Raw genomic sequence first — 14,654 nt, forward strand, 5'->3', positions numbered from 1 at the left:
TTTTTCCCCCCCCCCCCCTCCACTGCAGCCTTTGGCGTTCTGCTGTGGGAAATTGCGACCTATGGCATGTCCCCTTACCCTGGGATTGACCTGTCTCAAGTCTATGAGCTGTTGGAGAAAGACTACCGTATGGAGCGCCCCGAAGGCTGTCCTGAGAAAGTTTATGAGCTCATGAGAGCATGTAAGTGTTCCTCAGCCCTGCAAATGCTGCTTTTTAGCTCTGCAGAGGTGCAGTAAAAGTGCCAGGATCTGGCCACGTACAGCAAGGCATGAGAAACCCCCTGCCAGTTCCAGTGAAGGTGCAGTGCTGTGTAGAAGTGCTTGGTTAAAACTGCTTTCCCCAGAGGATGAACACGCTATGAAACCAGCTGTTCATCTCTACTGGGAGCACATAGGCCTGGGAGAGAGACTTGTTGTTCAGCTCAATGTTTTCTTTGTCTCCTTTTTCATGACAATTTAAAGAAAAGCTTGTGCTCTAAGGATGAAGCAGGAGCTTCATTAGGCTGCTTAAGGGACTGACTGTTACTCCTCCACTGTGGCCTTTTGGTACGTGACTTACAGTGTGATACATTTTTTTTCCAGCATTACTTTGGCTCAGTGGTGGTTGCAGATACTCAGCACCCTTCAAATGAGGTTTCCATGTCATTATTTTATCTTACCCGTTTTATAAAAAAGGAACTGTGATAGCTAGCTCCTCCTGGTGTGGTGTACTGAATGTCTAATGCTGGCGGGAAGTGTTGAGTGGTGTTGTTTTTTCAGGCTGGCAGTGGAGCCCTTCCGATAGACCGTCCTTTGCTGAGATCCATCAGGCCTTTGAAACGATGTTTCAGGAATCCAGCATATCGGATGGTAGGTCTGGGTCCCTCTTGGAGCGGCAATTCCAGGGATGGGAAAAGGGCCAACTGCATCCTTAACTCTGCACATTTTTCATAGGCTGCTCTGCAGTGAAACTCAGTCCTAGGTTATATTGCCTGGTGTAAACGGCGTAGAAAGCAGAGATGCGTTTACATGTGGGCTTTTTCTGTGTATGGGTATGTGTCTGATTTTAAAGGGCCAAATGGCTGAACAACCTCAAGGAACCTCTACTTTGTGTCATTTGCTTTTCTTTTGCGCTATTAACTCTGAACAGCACAATAGTTTTTTATCTTCTGTTGATTGTAGTGATTTTCTTCTGTGCATTGCAGAGGTGGAGAAGGAATTGGGAAAGAAAGGCATGAGGAGTGTAGTGAGTAATTTCCTCCAGGCCCCAGAGTTACCAACCAAAACACGAACATCGAGGAGAGCTGCTGAAAGCAAAGATGCCAACGAGGGCTTGGAGACTACACATGCTCGAGGCCAGGGAGAATGCGGTAGGTTTTAATTAAAGTCATTATTCCTTCAGGAAATACAGAGGAAAACAAAATACATGTCCAGCTCCAGGTCTTCACCTAGGAAAAGCTGTGTCTAATAACAGGTGCCATCTTTCTGTACCAGTGTCGTGTTTCTGGGTGACAGGCTGCTGAGTTTGCTTTCCTGGGTTCAGAACTCCATTTATTATTTTTTGCAAAGGTAGGTTGTTAATCTTGGGAGCAGATACACACACACGCACACAGAGCAGCTGGGAGTGTGAATCCTTAACTGGCTGGGGGATCGGCGCTATACCTGCCGTTGCTTAGAGAAGCCCTAGGAGTTCTTTTAACTTAATGGCTGTTGCCTGCAGCTCCCTATAGACCAGAGCCTGAGCACAGAGCTCTCTGATCATATCCTCTTCCCATTCCCTGGTAGGAGCTATCAGTGGGATCTCCCACTGCATCCGAGTGCTGGGTAATCTGCTGTTCAAGCCACTTTACACTACCAAACTGCATAATTTAAAGCAGGACAATTGCTTGGGTTTAGCAAGCCCCATAAGGGAGGTTCCATCCTACCAGCTTTGTGCTTGCGGCACTGAAGAGTATTACCCTTGGCAGGTACCAAATATAATTTCAGCAAGGGACAAAGAGGTATTTACAGAATCTTCCATGAAATTAAACTCTCTTTCAATCAGTTTCTTCAACAACTTACCTTGCATTCTGAGGTAATAAAAGCAGTGGTAAAACACTGAACGTATACAGTACATTTGTATCTAGTTCATTTGAAAAATAATAAGGTAAAACAAAATACAGTGGTTTTTTCCAGCTCCTGTTGAGGGTGCCTTCTCTAACCATTCACGTGACTGACCTTTCTTGTGTAATGTCAAATTCACTTAGTAGTACATGTTTCAGTAGCAGATGTCCGTACAAAAACAAAAAAGGGAAAAAACAAAAAGGGGAAAAAAGAGAGGATGTAAAATGTTGGAAAAAGAAAGTATCAGTGACTTAGAAAGGAAGGTTATTTACCATATATAGGAAATATAATTGCCTAGTATTACAAGCTTTGAAGTAAAATATCTTCATTTAAATACTTAAGGGCTTTGAGAGATTCAAGTGCAGCAGGAATAATATGATTTTAACATTATGCTGGGAATCATTTCACTCTTTATTGTGAAAGAAAATGTTTTGCATTAAAGTTTTATTGCAGTTTCCCCTTCAATTGTTAGTGTTTCCATAGCAAGTCCAGCAGCTGGAAGCCGATCCTCAGTGCAAGCTGCTAGTTTGCTCTGGACCTCCGCAGCTCCACTGTGTCTAGACACAGTAAGGCCATGGCCTCCCGAAGTGCTGTGAGAGCTCTTCTGGTTGTCCAGGTCCCCATAAGTTGTTGTGTGGGAATGGTTGAACTGCACGTAGTCCTGTGGAAGCGTGAGGTCTTCTCAAATTACACAACTATTTTTCTTCAAATTCTCTCTCCTCAACCAAAATCCCCTTCCTCAACCAAAATCCGACCCATAGCATGATGATCACGAGTACGTGACTAAGAAGCATCCTCCTTTTCCCCTATGACTCTGCTTCATCTCCCTGCTTACTGCCTACTTGAGCTGTAAATGTATATGCTGCCCTGAAGGCATTCCTCTTTTGAATTAGAATGCCGTCTGAGTACCTGGCCCGGGAATGAGACCCCCTGTCAGTCAAATACAGAGACCTTCAGGACTCTGTATAAATTTATTATAAACCGCTATTCATTTTTAAATACCTCTTGTAAGTGGAGAAAGGGTCACCCCGTCATTTCCTTCTGGAGCAGTGCTGCTGAAGGAGACTGTTACTACCACTTTCCTCCATTATTGTACAGAGCTGGCCATCTTCACAGTGGTATGACCTGAAGTGTTCAGCTGTCGAAGGGCATCTTGATTTCTGCTTGTGAAAAAGTTATTTTCATTCCCCACAAAGGATGACATCAGGAAGGAGGTTAGGAGTATCGGAATCTAAATGAACAAGGAGACTGGGGATGGAGGTGGGTTACAGAGATGTCTCATTAATTCAGAGTGTCGGCTATTCAAAAGACAGCAACAGCACAGGGACTACAGCAAAGGCCTCTTAATATTTATCTTCTTCACAGTGTGAAGTTTAGACAAGTCTCCAGATGTGAGGGCGGGAATGTGTTTGTATGTCGCTGTTTAAATCGGAAGCCTACAGGGAAAGTAGTTTGGCAGCCGAGTCCTGTAGAGGCCACCTCAGAAACGAATGTATGTAGGGTTAGGGACCGCGTTCAGTCCAGGCTTGAGTGCGGCTGTACTTGCTTTACTCCTGGTCTGACGTTGGCTTTCTTTACAGAACCTGCACCTTCTGGAGGTGCCGCAGTGGTTTGATCCTGGAAGAAAACCGATTATTCTGGCTGTTGAAGCAATGTTCAATAGACTTTTCTTTCCCTTGCAGACCCTCTGGATCATGAACCTGCTATTTCTCCCTTGCTCCCACGGAAGGAGAGGGTGGCCCTGGAGAGCAGTTTGAATGAAGATGAGAGGCTGCTTCCAAAAGACAAAAAGCATAACCTCTTCAGTGCCCTTATCAAGAAGAAGAAGAAGACCGCCCCTACCCCTCCGAAACGGAGCAGTTCCTTCAGAGAGATGGATGGCCACTCGGACCGCAGGGCTGGTGGGGAGGAGGAGTGCAGGGATGCTGGCAATGGAGCTTTCGTTGCACCCCCGGCAGATGCAGCTGACCCCTCCAAGTTTCAGAGCCCAAGCAACGGGGCTGGTGTCACCAATGGGGTTGTCACTGGGAACTCTGGATTCTTATCTCCCCACTTACGGAAGAAGTCCAGCACGATGAGCAGCAGTCGAGGGGTGGCTGGTGAAGAGGAGAGTAGTTCCAACTCCAGCAAACGTTTCTTAAGGTCCTGCTCAGCCTCCTGTGTGCCCCATGGAGCAAAGGACACAGAGTGGAAGTCTGTGACTCTGCCTCGGGATTTGCAGTCCACGGGACGGCAGTTTGATTCCTCCACTTTTGGGGGACACAAAAGTGAAAAGCCAGCATTGCCTCGGAAGCGGGCAAACGAGGCCAAGACTGACATTGCTGTCAGGGGAACGGTGACCCCTCCTCCACGGCTGCTTAAGAAAAATGAAGAGACCACTGATGATGTGTTCAAAGATGCAGAATCGAGCCCTGGCTCCAGCCCTCCCACTCTGACGCCAAAACTTGGCCGTAGGCAACCTGCTGCCCCTCCTCCCTCCAGCATGCTCCACAAGGACGATGGAGTCAAATCCAGTGCCTTAGGTACCACTGTGACGATGGACCAAGGTTCTGCTGCCAAACCCAACCCTGCTGGGTTCGTGAGTGCCAGCAAGGCTTCCTCTGAGGAGCCACGACTGAGGAGGCTCAAGCAGACCTCAGAGTCGGCAGGGAAGGACAAAGGGAAGTTATCGAAGCTGAAACCGTCCCCTCCGCTTCCGCTGTCTTCATCCTCCGTTGGCAAGCCTGGGAAGGTTTCTCACAGTCCCAGCCATGAAGCGGCAGCAGATGTGGTGTCTGGGCCTAAATCCAAACAGTTGACTCAGGTTGCAGATGCTGCGAGCAGTGATGCTGTCAAGCCAAACCAGTCAGGGGAAGGTGTGAAAAAGCTGGGGATCCCCTCTGTACCAAAGCCACAGTCCTCTACAAAGCTGCTGATGAGCACAGCAACCCCAGCTGCCTCTTCCTCATCTGTACCCGCTGCCCCAGGCGGGGACCAGCCATCATCTACAGCCTTCATCCCTCTCATATCCACCAGGGTCTCGCTGCGGAAGACCCGGCAGCCCCCGGAGAGGATTGCCAGCGGCACCATCACTAAAGGGGTGGTGTTGGAAAGCACTGAGGCTCTACGGATCGCCATCAGCAAGAACTCTGAACAAATGGCAAGCCACAGCGCTGTCTTGGAGGCTGGCAAGAACCTCTACACCTTCTGTGTGAGCTACGTGGACTCCATTCAGCAGATGAGGAACAAATTTGCCTTTCGGGAGGCCATCAATAAGCTGGAGAATAACCTACGGGAGCTTCAGATCTGCCCAGCAACAGCTGGCAGTGGTCCTGCAGCCACCCAGGACTTTAGCAAACTTCTCAGTTCGGTGAAAGAAATCAGCGACATTGTTCAGAGGTAGCAGAAGCCAGGTTAAAAAAAAATAATTTAAAAAAAAAAAAAATCACAGTGGGCCAAAGCCAGCTGTGGAGAGAGTAACATGTGTGGACTGACAAAGGACCGGGGCGTTCAGGTTAGGGCTGTGCAAAAGACACAGACTGTGAATGGATGCCCCAGCTCCAAAGGGCAGGGCTGTGTTCAAGAGGCACTTTCCATCCTCTTAACTCAGATTCCCTGTGTTTCATATACTCTTAATCATCTTATCTGTGGAGTTCTTGCCTTGTGGACTACAAGTCTAAATGCTGATGTCACACCATGCCTTTTTATTAATATTTTATTGTTCCGGACAGATCATTAAGACTGAAGCCAGACTGGTGGACACTGAGATGCCATCCTCCTCAGGAGGACTTTATTGCGTTTTCGTCCCCTCCCTCTGCCCCACTGTACACAAGGATGAGTGTTTGAATAGCAATATACCCACTGCGTTTCTTGGGAGAGTTGCAGCACATATCCCTGTCCCGAGTCTGACATTTACCTGACATTAATGCAACAGATTTGGCGCTTGGCAGGGAAGGGGGGAAAATCGTTAATGTAAGTTTTTTTTTTTTTAATGACAGAACACTACAAGTGATGTTTACCCAAATTTTTCCTATGATTCCACCTGCTGCCCTTTGTTTCTGTGTTTTCAGCAATTTCTTAATGTTGTTGAGCCCAAATGAATTGCTTGGGTTCAAAATGTTGCAGACAGCACCCGCTAATGTAGTGGCACAGGAGCCTGTTTGCGGATCTCCCTTGGTAGCGAAAAAGGACTGGAGAAGGTCTGAAGAAGGACGCTGCTGTCGCGCACTCATGGTATCTAACACTAATTGGGCTGACGTTTGGGGTGGAGGGTTGCAGAGCAGGTCTGGGAGCAGTAGGTGCTGGTGCTGAGCAAGGCATCGCTCCCTGAAAGACAGGAGGGTGGCAGCAGGAGGAGATGCAGCTTAGGATGAGTTCAGAGATACCGCTGTGCCTCCAGCAGTTGTTTTCATCTGAGTTTGCACATCGCAGATGGGCGAGAACTGCTGTTTCTCTAGTTGAATTTCCGGACTTTTTTGTTCTGTGAGCGGAGATGGGACCTGGCTTCTGCGCTCCCTTAGAGACCTGTGCTTTGAGGGGCCGTGGTGCCTCCCTTTCCATGCCAGTGCTAACTCCCCATGAAGAGCTCAAATGCCAGTACTTTGGGGTTAAAACCGTCACTACCTTCATGCCGGTGTGGTTCCATCCAGCATCAAACAAGGATCTGTGAAGACCGCAGACGCTTCTCTCGGGTGCATCTCCCGAGGAGGGTGCCACAAAACGCTGACAGCAGGACTCCTGGGCTTCCTTTCCAAGGTCCTGTGACCTTCCCAACTAATGCAACATGACTGGGAACTAACTGTGACTTGTGACAATAGTGAAAGAACAAGGTTTAGGGCTATTAACAGTGCAATTTAACTCCTCTTAACAGTTCCAAACATGAGAAAAAAGCATTTTCCATGTCCTGTTCCCCTGTAACTCTTGTGACCCCTCTTGTGTATCTTAAACACTAATTGCCTTCAATTGTATTTTATGCTGTTCTCTTTGGAACTGTTTGTTTTGTATATGATTTCTAGTAGTTCACTCGTGTGTGTTCACGCCACTTCTCGCCCTCACAAACAGCCATGACTTAACACATGACAAATGTTCAAAAGAAAATACACACTTCTGCCACAGGCTGCCTTTAAAAATGTAAGGGGAAAAAAAAAAAACCCAACCCTTGGACTGTCTCTTTCCTGGAGGTACTGTTTTTACTTCGATAACATATTGTGCCACTATATTATACGTTTGTATCTCGTTATTACACACTTTTGTAGACTTGTCTTTTTTACAGTGTGTAAATAGCTCTGTCCTTCATCTCTGTGATACTTAAGGGGGTTGTTTCCCCTTTAATTTGGTCCAGTACAGATTGTTTCTGTACACGACTTTCAATTCTTCCTCCTCTCTTTCTCTATTTTTCATTTTTTTGATTTATTTTTTATTCCAGTCTCTCTTGCGTAGTATATTTAAAAATAAATCAATGTTGAGGAAAACCCGTGTTTGTCTGTTAGCAGGGCTTTTCAAACCCAGTTACCTCCCCTTAGACTCTGCGTCCGAAAAGGGGGGTTCCCTGTTTGGGTGGTTCACCGGGGCTCTTCGGCACGGCGGGCTGGTCAGAGTCAGGCAGCAGCACCTTCCCACGTCCTTCTGATTTGGCTCCGAAAAGTCAGGAGAGGAAAAAGATGCACAGAATAAAGACTGTGTCATCACCTCTTTTGAAGAAGAGATTTTGCTGTTGTCTTCAATGAGATTTAAATCAGAGATTTGACTTAAAATTTTTCAATTGTTTGTATGTTGTAATTCAGCTGCTGTTCCTTTTTCCTCCTCCTCTGCTATGAAATGACCCGTGAGTTTCTCTCCTCAGATGGTTCTGGCTGCTCCCTCCCTCATTTCTGGTTGTCCATCCTTATTTTCTGTTTTCTGTTTTCAGACTACCTTCAGCCTTTCCAGCAAATCTTGAGGGAGGGACGTATCCAGGTACTAGGCAGCCTTTAAAGTGAGATACTGCCTTGATTAATGAAGCTGCTAAAGACTGAAAAAGGATGAGAAGGAAACAAGGGCAGATGAGAGTGAGTGGTGTGCCCAAGGTCCCGCAGTTGCTCAGTGGTGGTTTAGGGTTATAATCCAGCTCGCCCCATTTCCAGTCCCCTCGACAAGTCCCTGGTGAAATCTGTCGGTCCTGGCGCAGGGAACCACTCGCTCGTGGGCCATGGGAGCGAGGCTCATCGGAAACCTTGTCTTGCTGTGACAGCGATTGCATTGGGCCGCTTCTAAATGAGCCTGAAGAAGATGGAGAGGGGCAGGAGGATGCTGTTGGCAAGTATAAATGCAATTAATAGCCTGCGCTTGGCAAAGCTCAGGCTACTTTTCAGCAAAGTGGTGGTACGCGGTGAATGTACAGCAGAGCTACAAGGGGTTCCTGGTTGTTTTGTGACGATGACCCTGGCAATGACACAGGATCGATGTCCAGGCTGCTCTTTGTACACATCTCTAGCATAAAGACTTGAATACGGTGAATAGTTACGGGCTGAGGGAAGATGGAGAAGCTTAACCTGCCCCTAAATCCAATCACTCCTGGGGATCTCCATCTCTGCTTGCTTAGGGACCAGTCCATGGTGGTGTGGGAAGGCAGAGGCCGGTTGACCTGGCTGGGGAAAGCCCCGGGACCTGCAGCGTTGGGAGTGAAAGAGAGGGGATTAAAGGCTAAATTTAGCTGAGTACAGTAGGAGTTGATTTAACAGATCGATGCATTTAACAGTTTGATTGCTCCAATTTTCAAGGCTATTGAGCTTGAAAGTGAGAGTGCTCTGGGGGAAAAATAGCTGTGTTTGTGTTTTTGTTTTGGTTTTCGTGTCTTTGAAATTACAATGTTCACTCTTTTAAGTTTTCCTTTAATGTCACCCTGCCTTTTGTTGAGAAGTTGCTTGTCACAAGATGTAAAACGTGGTCAGTGTTTTACACTCACTCCTTTTCTCAAAAAAAACCCCCAAAAACTAAAGATAGGCTGGTGTGGCAGCCTGTCTTGTAGAGATGCTGCTGGACCAGCGGCACTCTCAGGTGTGCAGGAGCGCTGCCTGCCCCCGGGGATGATCAGGGGCCAACCGATAGCCTCTTCCTTGTTGGACGTTAATCCTTTCACGATTGAAAAGAGAGGAAAATATACTTAAGCACTGTGTCACCTCTGAAGAGAGGGTTCTTGGCGTCACGCATGCATCTAAAAGCGGGCTGGCAGCAGAGCGGGATGGGCTCCTGGTGCGAGGTTGAGCCCCGGCCTGGGCGGGTTGCTGGGAACAATGCTCCTGGATCAACCTGCTTCTCTGGTCAGTCCTCATGCCGTGGCAGTGCCGTTGGTGCCCCTAAAGCTGTGGGTTAGGGACAGCCCTGCAAGTCATTTGACTGTTTAGGCTAGGCTCAAAACTGTCCTCCCTGGGAGTGGAGTGCTGCTCGGTGGTTTTTCAGTGATAGATCCAGCTCAGCAGAAAGTTTACCTGCAAACCAGGCTACGCTGAACTGTTTTCCCAGCAATCGCCCCCCTGTTGAAGGTTATGTGTTTGTCCTAACATCCAGTCTGCTGATATAGGTCCTACCTGTGCTCCCGAAGCCGCGGTGCTGAATGACCCAGTTATGATGCATTAGCCCCTTCACGAGTCCCCTGGACGCGATTAAATCGGGCTCTTTCTCTCCAGAGGATTCACTTGGATTTCTGAGATTTGCTGCTCCCGGTGTGTGTGTTTGCAGTGCTGCAGGTCTGCTCGGGACGGAGGAAAGATGAGGAGCAGCCTACAGGAATGGAGCAGATGAGCAGAGATGGGGCCAGGGCAAGGACAAGGGTTGTACCCTGGTCAGGGAAGGATAACGGGACGTTTTATAGAGGGTCCCAGCAGTGGTGATGTTGGCAGCAAGTGTCTGCATCGGTCCTTGCTGGCTGGGTCCACTGGCCATGTGTAGAGGAACCCAATGCCTATTTCATGCTGTCCCCGCAGGCAGCGGTGCCGGTGCTCCAGGCAAGTTGGCCTGCCTTGTCTACACTCCGCTCTGCCCCTGCATGGCCGTGCTGCAATGAATCCGGCTTCTTGCAGCTCGGTGTGCGGGTGGGTTCTGAGCTCTCTGGCTCTCAAAGGTGTTGGGGGGTCTGGGTGTCCCCCTGGGAGCTGCCCCACAAAGGGACCCGGGAGGGGAGGAATTGGGAGGGGGTGTAGGTTCCCATGGGAGCTGAGCGGGAGACACCATGTCCAGCATGCAGGGATGGGCTTTCCAGCCTCCTGGGGGTTGCTCCTGGTGTGTTCCCCCCTCCTTCCTCCCAGACAACACCCCAGACCCCAGGCAGTTATTTTCCATTCACTTTTACCTCCTCCTCCTCCCCCCCCAGCCTCAATCACCAAGGAGCAATAACGAAGAGCCTGGAGCGCTGCCTTTTCCCAAGCGCAGCAGCCATCCTAATGCATGCCAAGGGGTGCTGCAGGGGTGCCGCGGCCCCTCGCCTGTCCCACATCGCAGCCTGCCGGGAGCCCCTTTCCTCCCTGCGGGCGAGGAGGGTGATGGCATCGCCCCCACGGCACGGAGTTGCCCATCAAGGAGCCCCCGGGGCACACGGGCTGAGCCCAGCTCTGTCCCACCCGCCAGGTAAGCGCTGTGGGAAGCGCTGGCTTTTACTTTTAAATAAGTTATTCAGAGGGTTATTGCACTTCAATCAAAGCCTCGTTATACATGGGGTTTTATCGTGCTGCTCTGACCCTCCTCCTCTCCTGGACCTGAGAGCAGGAGCCCAGGCATCCCCCCCCGGCCCCACTCAGCAGGTTTCCTTACCCTTCCTGCAGCAGACTGTGCCACTTTTCCCTTCAGCGATCCATCACGGCAAAGCCAGGGATTTACAGGCCCCCACTAACTCAGCGTTGCTCCAAAACTCTTTCCCCTTCCTCCTTCCCACCCCTCCTCCCCACTCCAGCGCAGGGTAAAATTGATCAGTGCGTATTTATTGATGGTTTGAACACTCAAAAGAAAGGGGGGAAAAAAAAAGACGTTGCCATGGAAACATCAATAAAGCTCCCGTCTCCGCTGCGTGATGCGAGCGTTGTGCCTGTGTCCCCCGAACCGGCGGCCTTTGGTGGGGTGGGGGACAAGGGGCATCAGGGGTGGGTTTGGGGGTGCCCACGGTGGGGGGGCTGCGTGGGCTCAGCCACCCCGAGTGCCACTGGGTTTGTTGGTCGCTGCTGTGGTCCCCGCGGTGCGAGATGGTTACCGCAGCAGAGGTGCAGGGGAAGGAAAATGCCCTTCCCTCTCCTTCACCCTCGTAGCCGGCGCCGTCCTCGTGCGAGGGCCGAATCCTGGCATCATCTGTATCCCTGCAAATCTGGAGTCCCTCCCGTTCTGCACCCGTGGGGCTGTGACCCACGCGTAGCTCCCTGGAGGAGCCTGCTCTTGCGCCTCCATCGCTCCTCCCTAGACCTGGCTGCCCCACGGCTGGTGTTTGCCTGCCGGTCCCAGCTCGCCTCCATTCAACCTTCGCTTACACGCCGCTCCTGCTGCGAAAACAGCTCGCGCCGGTCCCGGCAGCACTGTATTAAGTGGTCTGTCTGCTTGATGGATATTACAATGCACCTCTTGGAGCCTGATTTCTCACCCTCCCCCCGGCCCCAACCAAGTCCTGCCATGGTCTTTGATTTTGAGGGTGCAATTTAGCACTTGCAAATAATTGCCCTGCTTCATTTTTGTGCCTGCAATGAAATACTAGCAGTCGTTAGGTGTCTAACTTGCCGTTAGTGCCTGCAAGTCAGGTAGTTAGACCTCTGATTACTAATATCTCTGCCTGCAGTGGCAGGCGCAAAAGGAAGTGTCGTCGTTGGCATTGGCAGAGCTAAATCTGCCCAAAGGAGAGTGGGGCTTGTCCTTCGCAGCCGTGGCTGTGCTGCCTTTTGGGGCTAGCGATACCCCAAGCTGCGCCGTTGACAGCAGAGGGGACTGGAGAGCAGGAGGACACCGAGCAGCCATTGGTGGCCCCGGGTAGGTGCGGGGGTTCTTGTTTCAGCCCCTCTGCACCCAAGTTTCTGCAGTGGCTACAGCTGGGAATAGGTGGTGATGAGGCCAGGAGGAGGTTAGGAAGGGCCAGGCTTTCAGGCAAGTGCTGGGGTGATGTGACAAGGACGCTGAAGGTCAGCCATCACCATCTCACCCTCGCAAGGACTCTGGTGGCACCTGAGGATGGGTCTCGGGGTCGGGGCATGAGCAGGGTGGTGGGACTGCAGCAGGACTGGTGATGCCAGGGCAGGTTTCCGTGCTCATGCCAGGGATTTCTAAGGACAAGATTTTCTCGAACACTGCTGCTCTGTCCTGGTTTGCACGCAGGAGACAGCTCTTGTAAGTGGCATCTTGACGCTAAGCAGAATTTGCTGCCGGAGGGACTTTTCCTTAATAGGCAGGAGAGCAGTAACTCTGTGACTCTGCAGAGAGCTCTGAGTGACCTGCTCCTCCCTGACAGCCCTGCCCTGGACAGCAGCTACAGGCAGTCCCCAGGGGACTGTCACCACCAGGACTATACCACCGTAACCCGTCAGCCCACCCACCTCCAGCCTCAATGCCTGGCCCTGCCAGCTCTGCCTGTCCCGGGGTGGCATCCCTGCTCTCTGCCTGCACCGCAATGCTGGAGACGGCGCAGGGCACTTGCACCGTGCCCCACCAAAGGCTGCGTGTGACTGGGGAAGGGACGCAGTGGCTTCTTTTTAAGCCACCCTCCTCTTTTTCCATTGCACTGGCTGGGAACAGGGATGCGAGATCTGTGGCAGGGCTGCAAGTGGAGCAAATGCAATGTCCCCCCTCCCCAAGGCAATCAGAGCAGCAAACCCCCCCAATACCCTTTTGTCCGAGCAAACCTAGGTGAGATGGAAGGGAAGCACGGGACAGGGCGACCTGCAGGAGGTGAGGGGTCGAGTCCAAGCCCTTATCTCCCGAAGCGGAAGGTGAAGCCCCCTTTTTTCCTGTTGTAGCTGTTGAGCTCCTCGGCCAGGTTCCCCAGCGTGCCGCTGCGCTTCTCCCCTCCCACCGGCAGCAGCTTGGAGCCCCCCTGCCTGCCCAGCCGCTGCCCGCTGCCCTCCTTGCCGTAGCCCTGCAGCTCCTGGGCGATGCCCAGCAGCATACTCAGCTCCTCGCTGCGTCTCTGCTTCGGTCCTGCTCTCCAGCAGGCACCCGCGTCCTCAGCCGCCGCTTGCCAGCTGGGCTTGAGTAGGGTCCCTTCCCCGGGGTCTCCCGGCTCCTGCTGCTCACTGGGAGGGAAGCAGGCCCCCAGGCTCAGGAGGAAGAGGCAGGACAGCGAGTAGGGTGCTCTCATCTGGGGGAAGCAGAGGAGGGGAAAGACACGTCGATAAACCCCAGAGCATCCTTGGGCAGTGGCTGAAGCAGCAGCAAGGACATGTGGCTGCAGAAGGGCTGCCCTCGGCTGGCACGCGTTCCCCATCCCTGCTGCAGCACCCACAAACCAGCCCTGCCACCCCTACAGCCTGCGAGAAACCCCCTCCAGCACCCACCACTCCTCCTGCAGCCTCCACCCCAGCACCCGGCTGCAGCGGGGGTGCTAGGGGGGGTCTGAGCTTGCTCTGCCTCTCCCCCGCCTCCTTCAGACCTGCTCCCCTTCATCTTTAGCCACTCTGTGCTCACAAATTACAGCCTTGCAGCTACTCCCCTGGTTCACAGCCAAGAGCCGGGCTCTGCTCGGATGGGGGTGACTGCGTGGGCTATTAGCCAGGCAGGCTGATGGGCTTCAGAGCCGCCCGCTCCTCCTAGAGGCCCTGCGGGGAGGACTTGAGTGCGTTCACCTGAGCCGGCCTTATCTTTCCATCACGTAGGTCCTACCTGCAGTGCCTGGCTAATGCAGGCGCGGAGGAAGGTGCTCAACATCCCTCTGCTTTATGGGGCTCAGCGGTGCCCCACCGGCAGCAGGGTCTGCTGAGCAGAGCGGGAGGGAGCGTGGTCCTGGGCCGCATGCGGTAATGCTGCAGGCACCCGGGGTGACCTTGAGTGCAGGCAGGGCTGCTCTGCCTCCCCTTCCTCCTCCCACAAAGGCTCAGAAAGGGGAAATGGATTTTTTTATTATTATTATTATTATTATTATTATTTTTTGCTGCAGTTGTTGCCTCAAAAGTCACTGCTGGTGATGGGGGCCAGGGTGTCTGCCCTGTGCTTGCAGCACGGGGGGCTGCTGTGAGCGCTCCTCTCTCCTGCGCCAGACCCAGCTGAGCCCAAGCCCCTGCCCGCCCTCCCCAGCAGCGCCCATGCCCGTGGGCTTTGCTTTGGGGGTGCTCCCTGCCTCATTCGCAACTTGCTGCTGTTCTGCGCTCTCCCCTTTTGCACCCAGTTGCCCATCGTGGAGCCAAATCGCTGGGTGCAGCCAGAGTGGGGAGCACTTTCCCAGCACCAGCGATCAGTGCTGCTGAGTCCCGTTCTGGGCCCTGGGGGGGCTGGTGGGTTCCCTGCCTGGCCTTGCCTGCTGCCCCCAGCTGCCTCCCACCAGCCTTTGCCTCCTCGCTAGTTGTGCTGCCTGTTGAGGCAGGGTGCAAAGCAGGCACGCGGGAGAAGACAGACAGACAGACGGCCACCAGCGACCCACCCCTCCACCCCGGGCTGTG

General features: G+C 52.0%; 2 protein-coding genes across 2 annotated transcripts in view; one reads left to right on the top strand and one right to left on the bottom strand.

Moving 5' to 3' along the window:
* ABL1 (ABL proto-oncogene 1, non-receptor tyrosine kinase) overlaps window positions 1-7,532 on the top strand; it is an 84,059-nt gene extending 76,527 nt beyond the window's left edge. The window contains exons 8-11 of the mRNA XM_009286935.2: window positions 29-181; window positions 760-849; window positions 1,185-1,349; window positions 3,765-7,532. Of these exons, the coding sequence (XP_009285210.1) occupies window positions 29-181; window positions 760-849; window positions 1,185-1,349; window positions 3,765-5,464 (2,108 nt within the window). The 3' untranslated portion in view covers window positions 5,465-7,532. The remainder of the gene's footprint in view (window positions 1-28; window positions 182-759; window positions 850-1,184; window positions 1,350-3,764) is intronic.
* Window positions 7,533-12,973: 5,441 nt separating this feature from the next.
* On the bottom strand, window positions 12,974-13,360 carry QRFP (pyroglutamylated RFamide peptide). The gene has a single exon (XM_009287018.1). The coding sequence runs from the start codon at window positions 13,358-13,360 to the stop codon at window positions 12,974-12,976; it is 387 nt and encodes a 128-aa protein (XP_009285293.1).
* Between the last annotated feature and the right edge of the window lie 1,294 nt (window positions 13,361-14,654).

The sequence above is a fragment of the Aptenodytes forsteri genome, unplaced genomic scaffold (genome assembly GCF_000699145.1).
Source record: "Aptenodytes forsteri isolate BGI_AS27 unplaced genomic scaffold, ASM69914v1 Scaffold136, whole genome shotgun sequence".
Taxonomy (NCBI): Eukaryota; Metazoa; Chordata; class Aves; order Sphenisciformes; family Spheniscidae; genus Aptenodytes; species Aptenodytes forsteri.

Coding starts and splice junctions, on each gene's coding strand:
- QRFP (XM_009287018.1), bottom strand. CDS start 13,360: ATGAGAGCACCCTACTCGCTGTCCTGCCTCTTCCTCCTGAGCCTGGGG.